This window comes from Glycine max, chromosome 8 (genome assembly GCF_000004515.6).
Source record: "Glycine max cultivar Williams 82 chromosome 8, Glycine_max_v4.0, whole genome shotgun sequence".
NCBI classification, from domain to species: domain Eukaryota; kingdom Viridiplantae; phylum Streptophyta; class Magnoliopsida; order Fabales; family Fabaceae; genus Glycine; species Glycine max.
Window position 1 is genome coordinate 44,608,317 of NC_038244.2, and position 14,873 is coordinate 44,623,189.

At 32.8% G+C, this 14,873-nt stretch overlaps 2 protein-coding genes across 2 annotated transcripts; one reads left to right on the forward strand and one right to left on the reverse strand.

The window, feature by feature from the left end:
- The first annotated feature begins 3,035 nt into the window (after positions 1-3,035).
- Positions 3,036-8,845, forward strand: LOC100801954 (armadillo repeat-containing protein 8). The gene is made up of 9 exons (XM_006586119.3): positions 3,036-3,506; positions 4,209-4,928; positions 6,038-6,133; positions 6,219-6,302; positions 6,965-7,199; positions 7,281-7,441; positions 7,558-7,836; positions 7,908-8,098; positions 8,277-8,845. The coding sequence occupies exons 1-8, from the start codon at positions 3,192-3,194 to the stop codon at positions 7,956-7,958; spliced, it is 1,941 nt and encodes a 646-aa protein (XP_006586182.1). The 5' UTR covers positions 3,036-3,191; the 3' UTR covers positions 7,959-8,098; positions 8,277-8,845.
- A 1,890-nt stretch (positions 8,846-10,735) lies between these two features.
- Positions 10,736-14,437, reverse strand: LOC100786585 (uncharacterized). The gene is made up of 5 exons (NM_001254138.3): positions 13,713-14,437; positions 12,464-12,555; positions 11,879-11,936; positions 11,221-11,286; positions 10,736-11,106 (listed from the first exon to the last, which is right to left on the reverse strand). Exons 1-5 carry the CDS (start codon positions 14,049-14,051, stop codon positions 10,984-10,986), a joined length of 678 nt encoding a protein of 225 aa, NP_001241067.1. The 5' UTR covers positions 14,052-14,437; the 3' UTR covers positions 10,736-10,983.
- Positions 14,438-14,873: the final 436 nt, after the last annotated feature.

Sequence of the window (14,873 nt, forward strand, 5' to 3'; positions counted from 1 at the left end):
AAGAAAGGCTCTTATCTTTGACAATGTCTTGAGATTAGTTAAATGATAGTTTTAAGGCTTGTAAAAACCTGTGCTAGTACCCCTTTGCAGTATACCATGCCCCAAAACTTTGTTGCGGCTTGTGTGGGAATGCACTTCTCGTTTGATAACTTAAATGGGAATTTCAGGTCTTTGTGAATTTCAGGTCTATAGTTATACCGTGATAACAATAAGGAGTTCATACACAATTTGGTTTTAACTTAAGAGTGACTACCTGTGTTGTTTTCAAAGGTTATATAAATGCACGTTCAAAGGATATATAAATTAAATTTTAAGAGATTAAATAATTTATGGTAAACTTGTTATCAAAGGATATATAAATGCAAGTTCAAAGACCAAAATAGTTTGTTTTGTTACTTTGAAAACTAAATTATATTTTAACTTTAAAACTAAATGACTATCTTATTTTTCTAAGCCAGTCCTCTTTATCTAATCTTGACTCGAATTAGTCATTATTATTGTATTTAAACCAGTAGTCTTAAAAAAATATCATGGGTTAGTTAGCCAGTTTTATGTTCTTATGTTTCGGTCATTGGATGGAATGAAAAACAATTTAAACCGGTGGTCTTAAAAAACGGTTAATTAAATTTTTAGTATCTTAATTTTTTGATAATTTTTAAGCCCTTTATTAATTTTCGGTGAGTATTTTTAGTCTTTTAAATTTTATTTGTCTATCTCTAGTCTTTTATTTATTTTTTATTGTTCAAAATTAGTTCAAAATATATAAAAATCAGAAATTAAAAATGACAAAATAAAGACTAATTTTGAGCAATAAAAATAAATAAGAGAATAAAAATAGACAAATAAATTCAAGGGATGGAAAACGTTGATAAAAAATTAACAGAGAACTAAAATTTAAAAAAAAAAACTTTTAAAAAAATACCATGGGTTATGTACTTTATACTCTTAAGTTTCGGCCACCAGATGGAATGAAAAAGCACCATAAGCACCTGAAATGATATATCATATTGCAAAGAAACTAAACAATTAAGAAAATGTTGAAGTAAACGCAAAGTGATAGACGTAGTATGCTTTTTTCGCAATTTGTGTTTCACCCTTTCATTTGATTTGATTGGAAGCAAAGCCATTGCGTAATATCAAGAGTGGATTTTCGAAGCGTTTGATATATAGCCATAATGATTCTTTTTCTGAATAATATTACGGTGTTAATGTATTGGAGGGATGATGACTCTTAATCTTTTAGTTGAATGACCAATAGCCCCTTAAATATTCCAAGAGATAGTGATAAAATCATGGAACATATTCATAGTAATATTCTAGGAGAAAGACTATTGACAAGTGCAAGAAATATTTGGAGCAGGTTCCAAGCTTGAACCATTTTACTGGTGTTTGTGTGTGTTAAGGACAACTTCCATGTCATTATCATCAAGGTGAACGTGTATTAACTTTGGGTTATTGGGATAATATTAAGGCATGTTGTTGTCCAAAAGGTGGGGTGTTGAAGGTGTTTCTAACTAAAGGTTGCTTATGTCCAATCTTAGGCTTTGCAATTGCATTTTTTACGAGTTGCAAGGCTAGGGTTATCAAACTCCTTGCATGGGCATTTCTTTTTGCAAGAAATATAGGTTGATTTTGTGTGTTAGAGGTAGTAGGAATTATTGGTGCACATACTTAAAAAATCCAAGGCATGACATGACTATAATCATTGGCATTAAAGCCAGCATCTTTCTCTCTCCTAATAAAAGCCTAAATTAATTTGGCTTTGGTTAGCTTGCTTTCTTTGCATTTATTGGATATGTTATGATTCTTGCGTCTAACAATGAGCCATTTTCCATGCAAAGGCTCGCCAATTCTTGTTGCACTATTATTTGTATCATTCGTAATTGTCTCCTTTGATTATGGTCTTCCATTACATGAACCTATTGTTGCTTCCATCATGCTAGGGTTAGGGATATTTGCAACCACGTTGGGATCATGGTTTGTGACATTAATCTCAGTCATACAATCTCTAGACAAAAGATCATAGCATCCATATATTGAACAGATCCTGTGTAGACCTTCATATTTTATATGATTCCAAAAATCTTTAAGCTGAACTCTACCAATAGGTTTAGTCAAATCAATTTTGACACAAAACACAACGAACCAATCCCTATAGACATCTTTTGTATTGCTATTGACTTTGATAAGCTTCCCTAAAGTTGTAGTAAGGGAAACTAAATAATTTTATCATAGTAAAAAAAGATTCAATTCTAGGTTTAAAAGATGTCAAAACTTGAAACAAGTTTTCATATTTTGGTGAACATGTCTCTTATAACATGGAATCCAATGTTCTTCCTTAAACAACTTAAAAATCAAAGCATCATATCAAGGTGCATATAAGTAATTAAAAAACGAGTTTACAATTAGGACTATAAAATTAACTGGATTATCATTTTTATATGCAATTCGAATTAGATTTTGATGTAACAAATCAATCTTTGAACATTTAAGGTTAAAAATCTTATAACATGAATTTCTTCTTAAAACTTAAGAAAAATAATCATGTCATCTCCACAAGTGAATTAATGTTAGAGATAAACTATTAATCAAACTTAAAAAAAAAAAAGTAAAATATTGAATCTCAGCGTAATCCATTTCTCCTTTCAATTAATTTGAATTATATAATGGACAAATGTCCTAGTTATTTTCATCTAATAATAAATCTCACTTTGAAACTGGCCATATATTAATATATGAAGTAATAATAAGATTAAATTAATTTTTGGTCTATATAATTTCACGATTCTCATCTTTTTATTCTTATATTTTGAAAATAATTTTTTTAATTCCTATAATTTACATTTTAATTCTCTTTTAGTATTTATAATTTTAAAAATAATTTTTTTTAATTCATATAATTTATATTTTAATTTTTTTTAATTCCTATAAGAACTAAAAAAATAACAACCTTGAAACATTATGGCCTAACGGAGTAATTTAAACTGGTGAAACTATGGACTAACCTAATAATAATAATATATAATTATATAACAAAAAAAACAAAATTAGAAAATAAAAGAAAAAATAGAAAAGCTGTTCTTTTCTGGCTCGTTTCTCTTCTCTCTTCCATCGTTTCGTAAGTTAGCATCTCCTCCACCTTGCACGAGCTTCCGCCACCGTCATCGCCGTCGTCGACAACCTCCGCCGCCATGCCAACACCGTCCGCATCCTCCGATCCAATCCTGGACCGCCTCGCCTCCTCCGATTGCGCGGTGAAATTCAAAGCCATCCGCGAGGTGAAGAACCACATCATCGGAAACCGAACGAAGAAGCATTCCTACATCAAGCTCGGCGCCGTCCCCGCCGTCGCCGCCGCACTCGCCGACTCCGACCCCAACCTCATTGTCCAGTCGGCCGCCGCGCTCGGCAGCTTCGCCTGCGGCGTCGACGACGGCGTCCGAGCCGTCCTCGACGCCGGAGCTTTTCCTCGTTTGATCGGACTCCTCTCCGCTCATGACGAGAAGGTGAATTCAAATGTTCAATTGTTTGCAACCGTTTTTTTATAACTTTTTAATGTTTGGTTTATCGGAAAATTGACTCATGCTGTGATCGGTGCTATTGATTCATGATTTGTTAGGTTTTCTTCGTCGTAATGCAATGAAACTAAAAATTATAACTCTAACTGTTACGATTTTTGTTTCGTTTCAAAATAGTTAATCGCTCTGCCAAGTGCTTCTTTGGAATTCAATTACCTTTTCTGGAGTTTAATTATGGTTTTGTTAATATGATTTATGCTTCTCAGTTCTTGTTCACTGCTATAAATGTTGGAAAATTTTATGTATTTATTTATTTATTTTTCCTCCTACTGAATTGTAAAGAAGGATGTAGTCTTTGAATTATTCAGTGTTTTTTGTTTAGTGACGAGTTATTGATGTATTCTATCTTGTCTGTGGTTAGAATGCTTATTGGTGTTTGGTATACTAGTTACTCGTGTGGTCATGTCACTGAGAAGAATTTTTACATTTCTTTCTCAGTGATTGAGACTTAGGATTAGGGAAATGTGGCGTGGTAATGGAAAAGGAGCAAAAACTGAAGCAGTAGAGTAATGGCACTATGGCAGTACTTTGTTGGAAAGATATAAATAAGAAATGTTGACTTCATTAGTTCGTTATTTATTATTTTTCTCCTTTTTAATGCTATTTAATTGCCTGTTCTCTCTTTATCAGGTTGTGGATGCTGCTGCTCGTTCTTTACGAATGATTTATCAATCAACACTAGCTCCAAAGTATGATTTTTTTCAAGAGGAAACCATGCAATTTCTTCTTTCATTATTGGAAAGTGAGAATGAAAATCTTACTGGGCTAGGTGCAGGCATTGTTATTCATTCTTGCAAGACAATTGGGGAACAAACTATATTATGCCATGCCGGTGTTTTAGAGAAACTTACTAGCCTTCTTGACAGTTCTCTAAGTCAGCGAGATGCTAGTCTAGAGTCCTTAGCTGCAATTATTAGAGACAACCCAGCGGCCGTCTCTGAATTTGTGGAACTTCATGGTGGAAGAGCTTTACATTCTGTAGCTGAATTAACTAAAGACAGATATCCTCGAACAAGGTTACTAGCCTGCTTGTGCTTGATTTCTGTGAAGAATTCTTCGACATGCTATCTCCAAGATATAGGAATCAAAACCAAATTGGTATACATTTTGCTTGAGCTCCTTGATGATTCTGGTCAAGTTGGAGATGAAGCTTCTTTTGCTTTCTCAAGTTTAATTGCAGAGAAGGAAGATTTGCAGAAGTTAGCTTTTGAGGCAAATGCTATTAATAAGTTCAACTGTCTCTTGCAAAAGCATCCTGTACAACCTAAACGGCTTGAAGGGGTATTTCTGGCCTTGGCTGATCTTTGCTCAAAATTGGAGTGCTGCAGGTCTAGTTTTCTTTCATTGCAGGTCTGTTGCTTGTGTCCATGTTTTTGTTTTATGAACACATGCATGATTATCTTTGCTGCAAAATTGAGACATGAAAGTTATAAAGAAAAAGCTGCACTCAGCCATTTTTATAGTCATTCATTATGTTTAGAGTTGTGGGTTCTTAACTTCTTACCATTTTTATAACACCATAGGTGAGGGTGCATGCAAGGATGTAGGTAACAGGTGTATGATTGGAGAAATGTAATAGATAATGGGGCAGGATGTAAATTAAGAATCCTGAAAGTTTGCTAGTAACCTTTTCCATATTTTTTCTGTGCTCTCCTTTTCTTGTGGCATCTTTTCACTTTGGAGTATGAGATTGTAGCACAGGTTAGAAACATATCTATTTTTTTCGTTTTGTCTAGGTAACTGTGTGTTTGCATGCAGTTTCTTGCATGTCTTTATGCATTGCATTTGTTTTCTAAAACAATATTAGTTTAACTGATAATTTTTTAATTTATTTAGATCATATTATTTTCTTACTAGCAACAACATTTGCTCTGGCTGTGTATGGGATTTTACATGTAAATCTACTTTTGCTGATATTTTCAGATGTAAAAGTATTTCAGCAGAAACAATTATTAGGGATATCATTTTTATTTTATGTACCATTAAGTTGATTGATTACCTTACAAGTTGCAACTCAATAACTAATTGTTACATTGTAATATTGTATCCCAAAGTCTGCCATACAACTACAACAACAAAGCCATATCCCAAAGTCTAGCATAAAGATTGAAATTTTTGCACCCCTATAAATGGACTGTTGACAAAGTGTTGTGGTGCTCACTTTAATTATTTATAGGTGTTAATGAATTTGGACATTTGTTGTTGTTGACATAATGTTTTATACCACCCTATGTTCCCAATTATGAACATGTTTGAATCAGTGCTAAGCCGTATTTCTTCCTGATAGATGACCAGAGCCAATTCTGGTGTTTCTTCTCAATCTCACAATGGATGAAGTTATAATAAGGCTTGCACCAATAAACTATGTATGGATAAAGTTATAATAAGGCTTGCACCAGTAAACTATGTTTTCAGATCCCCAGTCCACTTTCAACTTCTAATACACTTTTGTGTTACAGGTCTTAAACCTAGTAGTTGATGCCTTAACTCATGAGGATGCCAGTGTTCGCACTGCAGCTTGCATTTGCTTAAGAAGTGTCTCTCGCTCAATCAAGGTCTGTAACATGAGATGACATCTGGCACTTGAAGTGTTTTATACTATTGCTATGTACAATTTAATTCTCATAAAACTCTGTTCAGAATTTGAGTGCAGGTCGTTTTATGAATGAAAGGGTTGTTTGTCCTCTGGTTCAGCTTCTCTCTGATCTTTCTACTTCTGTCCAGGTATTTCAATTGTATCTATAATTTTTACTTTTCTGATTATGTTAAATTGAGTAGTTTCTAGGTTTGGAAATGGAACATGCTATCACACTAAAGGATGGGCTTCCAAACTTTAGAAATTGAGGGGTACAGAGAAAAAAAAAGATATTGAATTATCTGTTCCTTGCATAAATTTATGTGACTATGTGTATACTATTGTGATGATAATTCTGATGCTATTCTGTATTGATCTAAATTTGTAACATTTATGTTGTCCCATACATAAAAAAAGGTTGTTACAAGAAGCACTGCATATTGATGGACAAATTCAAATGATTTAGCACTGAAATTGTTCTATCTCACATTAAATGAGGTTATCTCAAAGGGATAATATGTTATCCTATTGTTGATCACTATTATAAGCTTACCTGTTATTTCACCCATATCGTATGTTGCGATTGAATGATATGAGGTTATCACAAGGGCAATAGTATATGTTATCATATTATTAATCATAATTTGAAGCTTGGCATTAATTAGACTCAAGTCATAATCACAATGACCACTTCTCCCTAAGACTTTTTTGTTGGGAAAATATTATATTGATTAATTGTAATTAAACAGATGTGGCCTCATAAATTTTCTTGAAGTTTAGAAGGCAGACCTTTTTCTGTTTTATTTTCCAGGTTGCAGCCCTTGGTGCCATCAGCAATATAGTGGTTGACTTTATGCCACATAAATCAACATTCATAGAGTGTGGGGGCATTAAAGAGCTTGTGCAATTGACGAAGTCAATGGATTCGTCTTTAAGGTTAAATGCTGTATGGGCCTTGAGGAACATGGTATTCCTTGCAGATAAGATATGCAAGGAAGGAATTTTCGTGGAGTTAACAGCGTCTTCAATGGCTAGCCTTATCTGTGGTATTTATTGACACTTCAGATTTTCTGTTTTATTGATACCTATTTGCAAATAAGTTGCTCTTGATTGTGTATACTCTGCAGATCCTGAACCTTCTGTTCAAGAACAAGCTCTGGCCCTAGTTCGCAATTTTGTTGATGGATGTGTGTACTCAGTTGAACATGCTTTTGCTGAAGATGGTATCATACTAGATGCTGTTGGAAGACAATTAAAAAAATCTACAAAGATTGAAATTGGGATACAGGTTGGAACTTGGAATTAATTATTTTTGTAAATAATGATGATATAGATTTCCGAACTTTTCAAATATCATTCTGAGTTGTTTATTTATTATGTCTTTTGGTTTTATTTTCCATGCAGGGGATGTATGTTCTCAGCAATATTGCAAGTGGCAATGAATTTCATAAGGAAGCAGTAATGCAGCTACTCTTCCCTCAAGATGAGAATGTCTCTCACTCTTTCTTCGAGCAATTTTTGCAGAGTCATGACAGTCGCTTACGCACAGCTGCAGTTTGGGTTGTAGTAAACCTCACTTTTCCAGCTAATCCTGGTGCATTTGGTCGGATTGTAAATCTGCGTAGTTTTGGCATTGTTTCTCGAATAAAGAAGATGGTCAATGATTCTTGCATGGATGTGAAGGTCCTTTAATTTTTATCCTTAATCTTTTATGTTCCGTTAGTTTGTTTGTAAATGTTCTTCTATTGATGCAGCTTCGTGCGAGACTTGCACTTGGGCAGATTCTTACTTTTGGTGATAGTTAAATGCAATAAAGTTTTCTGTTCCAAGTCCTTTGGCTACAGACAAAGTCTCAAGATAAGGGATGTTGATAGAATTTATTTTCTTGTGTTCACTCTTTTTGTATACAATGTGTCTCCTGCCTTCTGCATCAGCTTTCAATATGGTATGTTTCAATAGATATTCTTTAATGCTTTTTTTTTCCTTTCACCTAGCATTGTTTGCCATACCTGGTACTAGTTTACCTATATTCTATGTGTTTCCCCTGAAGTTTCCTGACTAAATGGTATTGCTGTTCTAATGTATCAATTTGCTGTTTTTTTTTTTTTTTGTTTCCTTTGCAGGTGTATCAATTTACTTTAGTTTATCTTTGAGTAAACTCCTAAGTTTGTCTTCCATCGATTCCAGTTTGACCTCATAAGCCCTCCAAAGATTTTTGTCCATATATTCCCTCAAATGATCTAAAATGTCACCACATGACAAATGGTGATACAAAAAAGGCGAATTTGGTGATTGTTTTAGATTTTTGAATAGATTATTTCGGTGACAATAATCTTTAGAGAGCTTTTTGAGAACCAATGTAGGGGTTTACTCTTTCTTTTAACCAGTCAGAGCAGCGTGAGAGCTTTTTGGTTCTGTAAAGCACTCTTGGCCAGGTTACCCTCAAAATATCATTTTTCTTACTCGTGTACAATATGTATTACTTTATGTAAATCAGATGATCATAGACTCATAGTAGATTTACAGGCTTTAGTGTTGTAAGATATGAGTAGTAAACGTCAATTTTAGAATTGAGTTTCAATTTAATTTTGGTTATATTGACAAATAGCAGAATTGTCTGTGTTTCTGACTCTGGCATTGATGCATGCCTTGTAGTTTTCATTTTTTATATTCTAGTTTATGAATTACTTGATCTGCGGTTAGTAAAGCTTGTAGCTCACTTAGTTTCGACAATGTTTCTCATGAATGTTATATGCCAATACTTTGCATAAGAACAATTAAGGAAGCTTAATCTTATTTTCAAAGCGTTTTCTCAATTTAGAAAGAAAAGTTCATAAATATTTATGGGGGGGTGATCATGGCAATGATGGTGATCAGGGAGGCAGTGGCTATATTTGGTGAGGGTGCAGGGACAAGTCATGAATGGTAAGTTTTTTTTTTTTTTTTTACTTTTTGCATTCTGCTCTTGAACTTAGAAAACAGGGCCCCCACCCCACCCTTTCCAATCTCTCTTAGAACTTTTTTACGTCTCAAAAAGCTTGAAAATATTTCGCAATTATGTTGTGTTGAGCATATTTTGTTCAGCTGCAAGCACATGACATGTGCAGATGTAGATAACAAATTGACCATTGACTTTGAGAATGAAGCCTCATTTCAGCCACTTCCAAAAAAGGCAGAATAAGCAACTTTTGTTCATTAATCATTTTCTTCCGTCGTATTGATGTTGTCCCAATAGCATACATACTGATAGGACTGTGTTTTATTTTAATAGCAGATTGATAGGACTCTTTAGTCTCTTAATACCCAAATTTAGCTTCCTGGAATTGTTGTCTATGTAAAACGTAAAATGGGTTGTATTTTGAGTTTCTTTTCGTTCTTTTTTCTTTTTTGATTGCTTGAGTTTCTTTTTATGATCGAAGTTTGTGCTCAATCCATTGAAACGGACTGAATTGGAAAATAAATAAATAAACTCATTTTTTTAGAGGGGAAAATAAATTACAAAGGAGTATAAAAATGATACTATCTCATTTTCCATATGTTACAAATAATTACTATGATATAAATATTTTTTTGGTCCATCAGTGATAGAATGTTTGACGCCACCGTTTATGGTGATGTTGGTTACTTGGTTTGGATTGGGATGTCATGGAAAAAGCAAATTCAATTTGCATCGAGTGTTTATTAAAAAAGATCGGAGATAGTTTCATCTGAGAAACTTAAAAAATTTAGTCCACAATTGACGCTGCGGGTATGGGTAGGATTCAACTTTAGGACCTTATATTAATCTGTGGCAGTGTTTTCCTGGCTGGCGCAAATCAATATCCTTTTTTTTAGGACATATTGAACGAAAAGACCAGTTCTGATTGCCATACTAATTTTGAGGTTGCAATATCTCCCCAAAAATCCATTTCAGAAAATAAATATTTAAAAAGGTAATGGTATACAACTATACATACAAACCACGGCTATTTTATTGGCATATATGGGAAATTGAATCGATAGGGAAACATGAAATTTGTTATATTTCTTCTTTTTTCGTGGTATGTAATTTTAAAATGATATTTAGTTTTTGAATGGCAAAACACGAATGTTAGGGATATTCTCTTTTTAACAATATTCTTTCTAAAAAATTTCAACTAATCATAGAGAATGGAAGAGTATTAGAAAGAGGAGTGTCGTTAGCTTTCCTTAATGTTAACATATTCATTGTGATTAGTAAAATTTGTTAAAAATTATCAATTTTTGTGAGTCTCACTTTTAGATTAGAAGAGATAAGATCATCTTTGTCATCAATTTTTTACACAATATTTGAGTGAGGTGCTGTTTTTGGACCCACGATACAAAAGAATAAATTCTCTTTTCATTTCTTAAATTAAGCACCCATGCTAAACTCCAGGTCAAACTAACGTTTTATCATTAAAAAAATTTAAACTAAATGGACAGTACATGTAATTGTTGGAAAAATTAAACTTTGGTAAATTGTATTACAAAATGTAAAGATGGGTTTTTGGGTGGGATCCAATTAAGAACCCAAATAAAGGTATTGAGATGAAGAGAATATGTTCTTTTGAGGTGCTTGTAGTGAGATAGGTAAAAATGAGTAGGTTAAAATTGGCCTAAAATTCATCTGAAACTAGCGATACATAATGGATTGTGTATTTAACAAGGTACATATATATACATAATTTACATAACATAAAACTGAGAATCCTATTAAAGGAAAATGACACAAATGACAATTTTGGAAACAAAACAGATTGATATTGAAACAAAAAATATACCTAGACTAGGAAGAGGTTGGAAGACAAAGTAAAAATTTGAGATGAATTATCAACCAATCTTTTCTGTGTTTGTGTCATCTGTGGGCCATATTACTGTCTCCATGAGCCGTTCCCTCATTAACTCCAAGTTTTCATCAGAGATTTCTTGATATATCTCAGCATGGTTACATTTCTGCACAAAATGATAGAGATGGAGAATGTTTATAAAGTTAAGTACATCACTCTTAGTCTTCACAAAATATTTTACATGTTTAGGATGTCAGAGAGGGTTATTGAATTCTATTACCTTGACCCATTTACCATAAAGGTGAAGTCGAGTTACCATCACTCTTTCAGCAAGCTCTTGTTGCTCCTATCAATTGGAAGAGAGGAGATATATATGAAATCATTGACTTGAAAATTATGTGAATAAAATCTAGTGTAATTGTGTAAAGGCATTAAATGTAGACATGAAAGTCAGAGACATGAGAGGCATAGAACAAGACTGCATAGCATATTATGATTTATGGCATGCATTTATATGATTGAAGATTGAGAAAAGACCATAGCATGCTTATAATTAAGGATGAACGTGTTCAAATCAGTATGTGTGTTGAAAAAACATTGTATGGCAGTTTGACAGTTCTTAAAATTTGGTATAAGCAAAAAATGAACAGAAGTAGCTTGTAATAACAACTCTGAACCTCCATCTGTTAATAATAGATAATAAAAGCAATGTTTGCAACCTAAATTGTTGAAAATCCCACAATCACTAGTGATATGGCCAATTTATATACACAAATGGATTGAAGATCAATGGATGTGCCATGTATAAATGGATAAAAGAGAAAACGCATTTGAAATTGAGTGTAGTAATTTGTTTACAGAAGCCACAATAACATACCTTATATCTTTACTGAAATTTTTCAACAAATGAAATAACTAACTAGGGAACAAAAGACTACCTTCCCAAGGGATCGAATAAAACGTTTCCCATCTGCTGGTTTGTTTGATGCAACAAAACTACCAAGAAAGAAAAACACAACAAACAATTATCTAAATAATGATGAGATAGATATTGAATCACCAGATTCTAGTTTAATCATCATACTGAACTATTTAAAATTGCTCGAATCTCCTCAACAATAGCTAATTACTGGCAAATTTAGAGAGAGAGAAATATTCAATGAACTCAAGTTATATGCATAACATATTCAGGGTGCATTTGGTTTGGTTTTTGTTTTCAGTTGACATGTTTTTACTAAATTGAAAAAATTCACATTGTTTTATTCTATTTCATGTTTTGAAGAATTTCCAAAGGAAATAAAGAAAAAAATATTGTTTTCACCACTTGGTTCACAACATCTTGTAAAAAAAAGGTGATTTTGGGTAAGTGAAAACATACTAAATAAAAATGAAAACAAAACCAAATGCACTCTAAACCTGAGACTTAATAGAAAACACCACATTCATGGATTCATCTCATACAACTGATGAAGAACAGTTAGATTGCACCCATACACCTGAGACTTAATAGAGACTTCACTTACTTATAGAACCACGTGTATTTAGGTGGATTCATCTCATACAACTGATGAAGAACAGTCCTCACAGCCTTGTATGTGAAATAGTTGAGCATTTGCTGTTTCCAAAGATGAGATCAGTTAGATTGCCTACAACACTTAGTGCATTTGAATTATAGCAGACAGATTGGTGATTATTAGTTGCAGATATGTAAAAAAAATCCATATTCTCATTTATTACAAAAGACTCATAATGTATGAAAATGATATTCCTCTTATTTAAGAATGCTGCAAGCTGGTTTTGTAATGATTATTTTTAGTACTACTTGCATGATTTGTTCATTTGATATTTGCTCTGTTACAAATGATCATTTATTGACTAGCTAGCTAGGAAATTGTTGTAGTAGCTAATGTCAACATTACTGAGAATACTTAAAAGGAAACTCTCATGTTTGTAATGGAGAGAATTTCAAAGCAGCATTTTGAGAAAATTAAGCACATTAGTACGTGTTAAAATTGAAATTGAAGAAAAACGGAAGAATACTGTCACATTTCTCAATTCACATACAATTTGAAATCTTTGTTAGTACTATTATATATCTATACTACTATTTCAGGAGCCTGTTGCTCCTTCTTAACATATTTCATAATGATATAAATAATTTTGCATGATACCATTTGATGTAAGCAAGAAAAGGAAAGAAACTCATAGTAAAATTGTGTAGAGGGTTAATAACTTTAGAGCTTCCGAGGACTCCTATTGCAAGCTGACTTACAATTATCTAACAAATGACATCTTTGCCATAATGATACAATCTTCTAAAGCTCTGCTTAAATGTCTCAGAAATTAGAATATGTTACGAAGCACAAACTCCTTAAAAAGGGTAAAACAAAGCAATGCTAAGGGAAAAACTGAGTTATTATAATAATAAAACTAAAACCAAATAAATAAAAAGGTATTATTAAGGCTATGTTTGGTTTTCGGTTGGGAGGCCTCTAACGTCCATTCAAAAAGTAAAGCTAAAGAAAGTCTCTTGAGTGTGATTTTCAGTTAAATCTGATTATAAACTGAGTTTCATCACAATTTTTTTCTTGAAACATTGAAATGAAAGAAAAAGAAGGATTACTTTCGCAAACTGTAAAAAGAAATTCATTCAAACTTTAAGTTTACAAACTTTAATCCAGACATGCACTAAACATCGGATCTGAGTGTTTTTGTTGTTCTTTTTTTATAATCACAACTTTCCAACCACAAGATATTAAACATGCATGTTACCGTTTTAACATCTTCAAAAGTGTCTTCATATTGTCCTCCAAGCTCATTGACAATGGTCACTCTCCTATCCTTGCGCTGCCTCTTGCAACTTTTGCTAACAAAGAGCCTCCACTCTCTTCCAGGATCAACAAATGAACTGCTCAACTTCATTGTAGTTCCACCACCACCACCATGCTTCACCAAATTATGCTTCCTTCCCATCAAATTCTTGCACAAAACAACATCTCCACCACTCTTGAGATTGACACTAGTTGTTGTTGGGAGAGCATCCACACACAAACAAGGGCCAGTGTGAGAGTCCATTACTGATGATCCCACAACAGATAGAGCACCCACCATTCTCTCTCTCACAAACCAACCAACCTCAACAACTAAACAACACAAAAAAAAAAAAAAACTCTCCAAAACACACCTAAGGTCGAAAATTGCCTCCAGAGACAATGGAAACTCTATAAATAGAGATACCCTTTTACACAAACTACACCAAGGGAGGAAGAGCAATAGAGGGTGTCCAAAAAGATTGGAAATTGAAGAAGCAGTTGTGGTCAAAGACGCATGCAGTGTTTGTGGGAAGGTTGAACAAGAGAAGGAGGAGGAGGCTTTTGGGTGCAAGGAAAAGTAAACTAGGAAACTATAGAGGGTCAGATTTTTGAAGGGTGTGAATGAATCTTAACCTTACAATTTTTTGAGGTCTAAATTTGTCCAACAGAAAAAACGAAAAAAAAGTGAAGGATTCTAATTGACAATGGAATCTGTTTAGATTTTCACACACGTTTTGAAATTATTTTAAATAAAATTGATTTTTTTTTACTAAAATTGAGTTTGAAGGACATGATTTATCTCTGAATTTTTATTTTGAAAGTAAGTCAGTAATAAATTTTAGTTTTCTTTCAAGAAATTTTGTTAACAATAATTTCCCTCTCAAAAATGATTTTATGGTTCATAAAACTTAAAATATGATGTTAAAGAGAATTAAGATATGATATATGTATAATAATTCTTATAATAATTTATATAATATTATTTTATGTGTCTGTTTTTCTATCATATTATTTATTACATTTTAATTTTTTTGTCACTTTTTTCATTTTCTTTCTCTTTATTATAAAATTTATTGTACAAGTTGTTATACAAGTATAATTTCTAAATAGAATTAATTTT

Bases quoted from the DNA above. Each gene is read 5' to 3' on its own strand.
- LOC100801954 (XM_006586119.3), top strand. From the start codon at position 3,192: ATGCCAACACCGTCCGCATCCTCCGATCCAATCCTGGACCGCCTCGCC. The intron at 6,134-6,218 runs GTCTGTAACATG...AACTCTGTTCAG, and splicing joins GTGTCTCTCGCTCAATCAAG to AATTTGAGTGCAGGTCGTTT. The intron at 7,200-7,280 runs GTATTTATTGAC...TATACTCTGCAG, and splicing joins AATGGCTAGCCTTATCTGTG to ATCCTGAACCTTCTGTTCAA.
- LOC100786585 (NM_001254138.3), bottom strand. From the start codon at position 14,051: ATGGTGGGTGCTCTATCTGTTGTGGGATCATCAGTAATGGACTCTCAC. The intron at 12,556-13,712 runs GTAACATGCATG...CTTTGGAAACAG, and splicing joins CTTTTGAAGATGTTAAAACG to CAAATGCTCAACTATTTCAC. The intron at 11,937-12,463 runs GTAAGTGAAGTC...CTTTCTTGGTAG, and splicing joins AAATACACGTGGTTCTATAA to TTTTGTTGCATCAAACAAAC.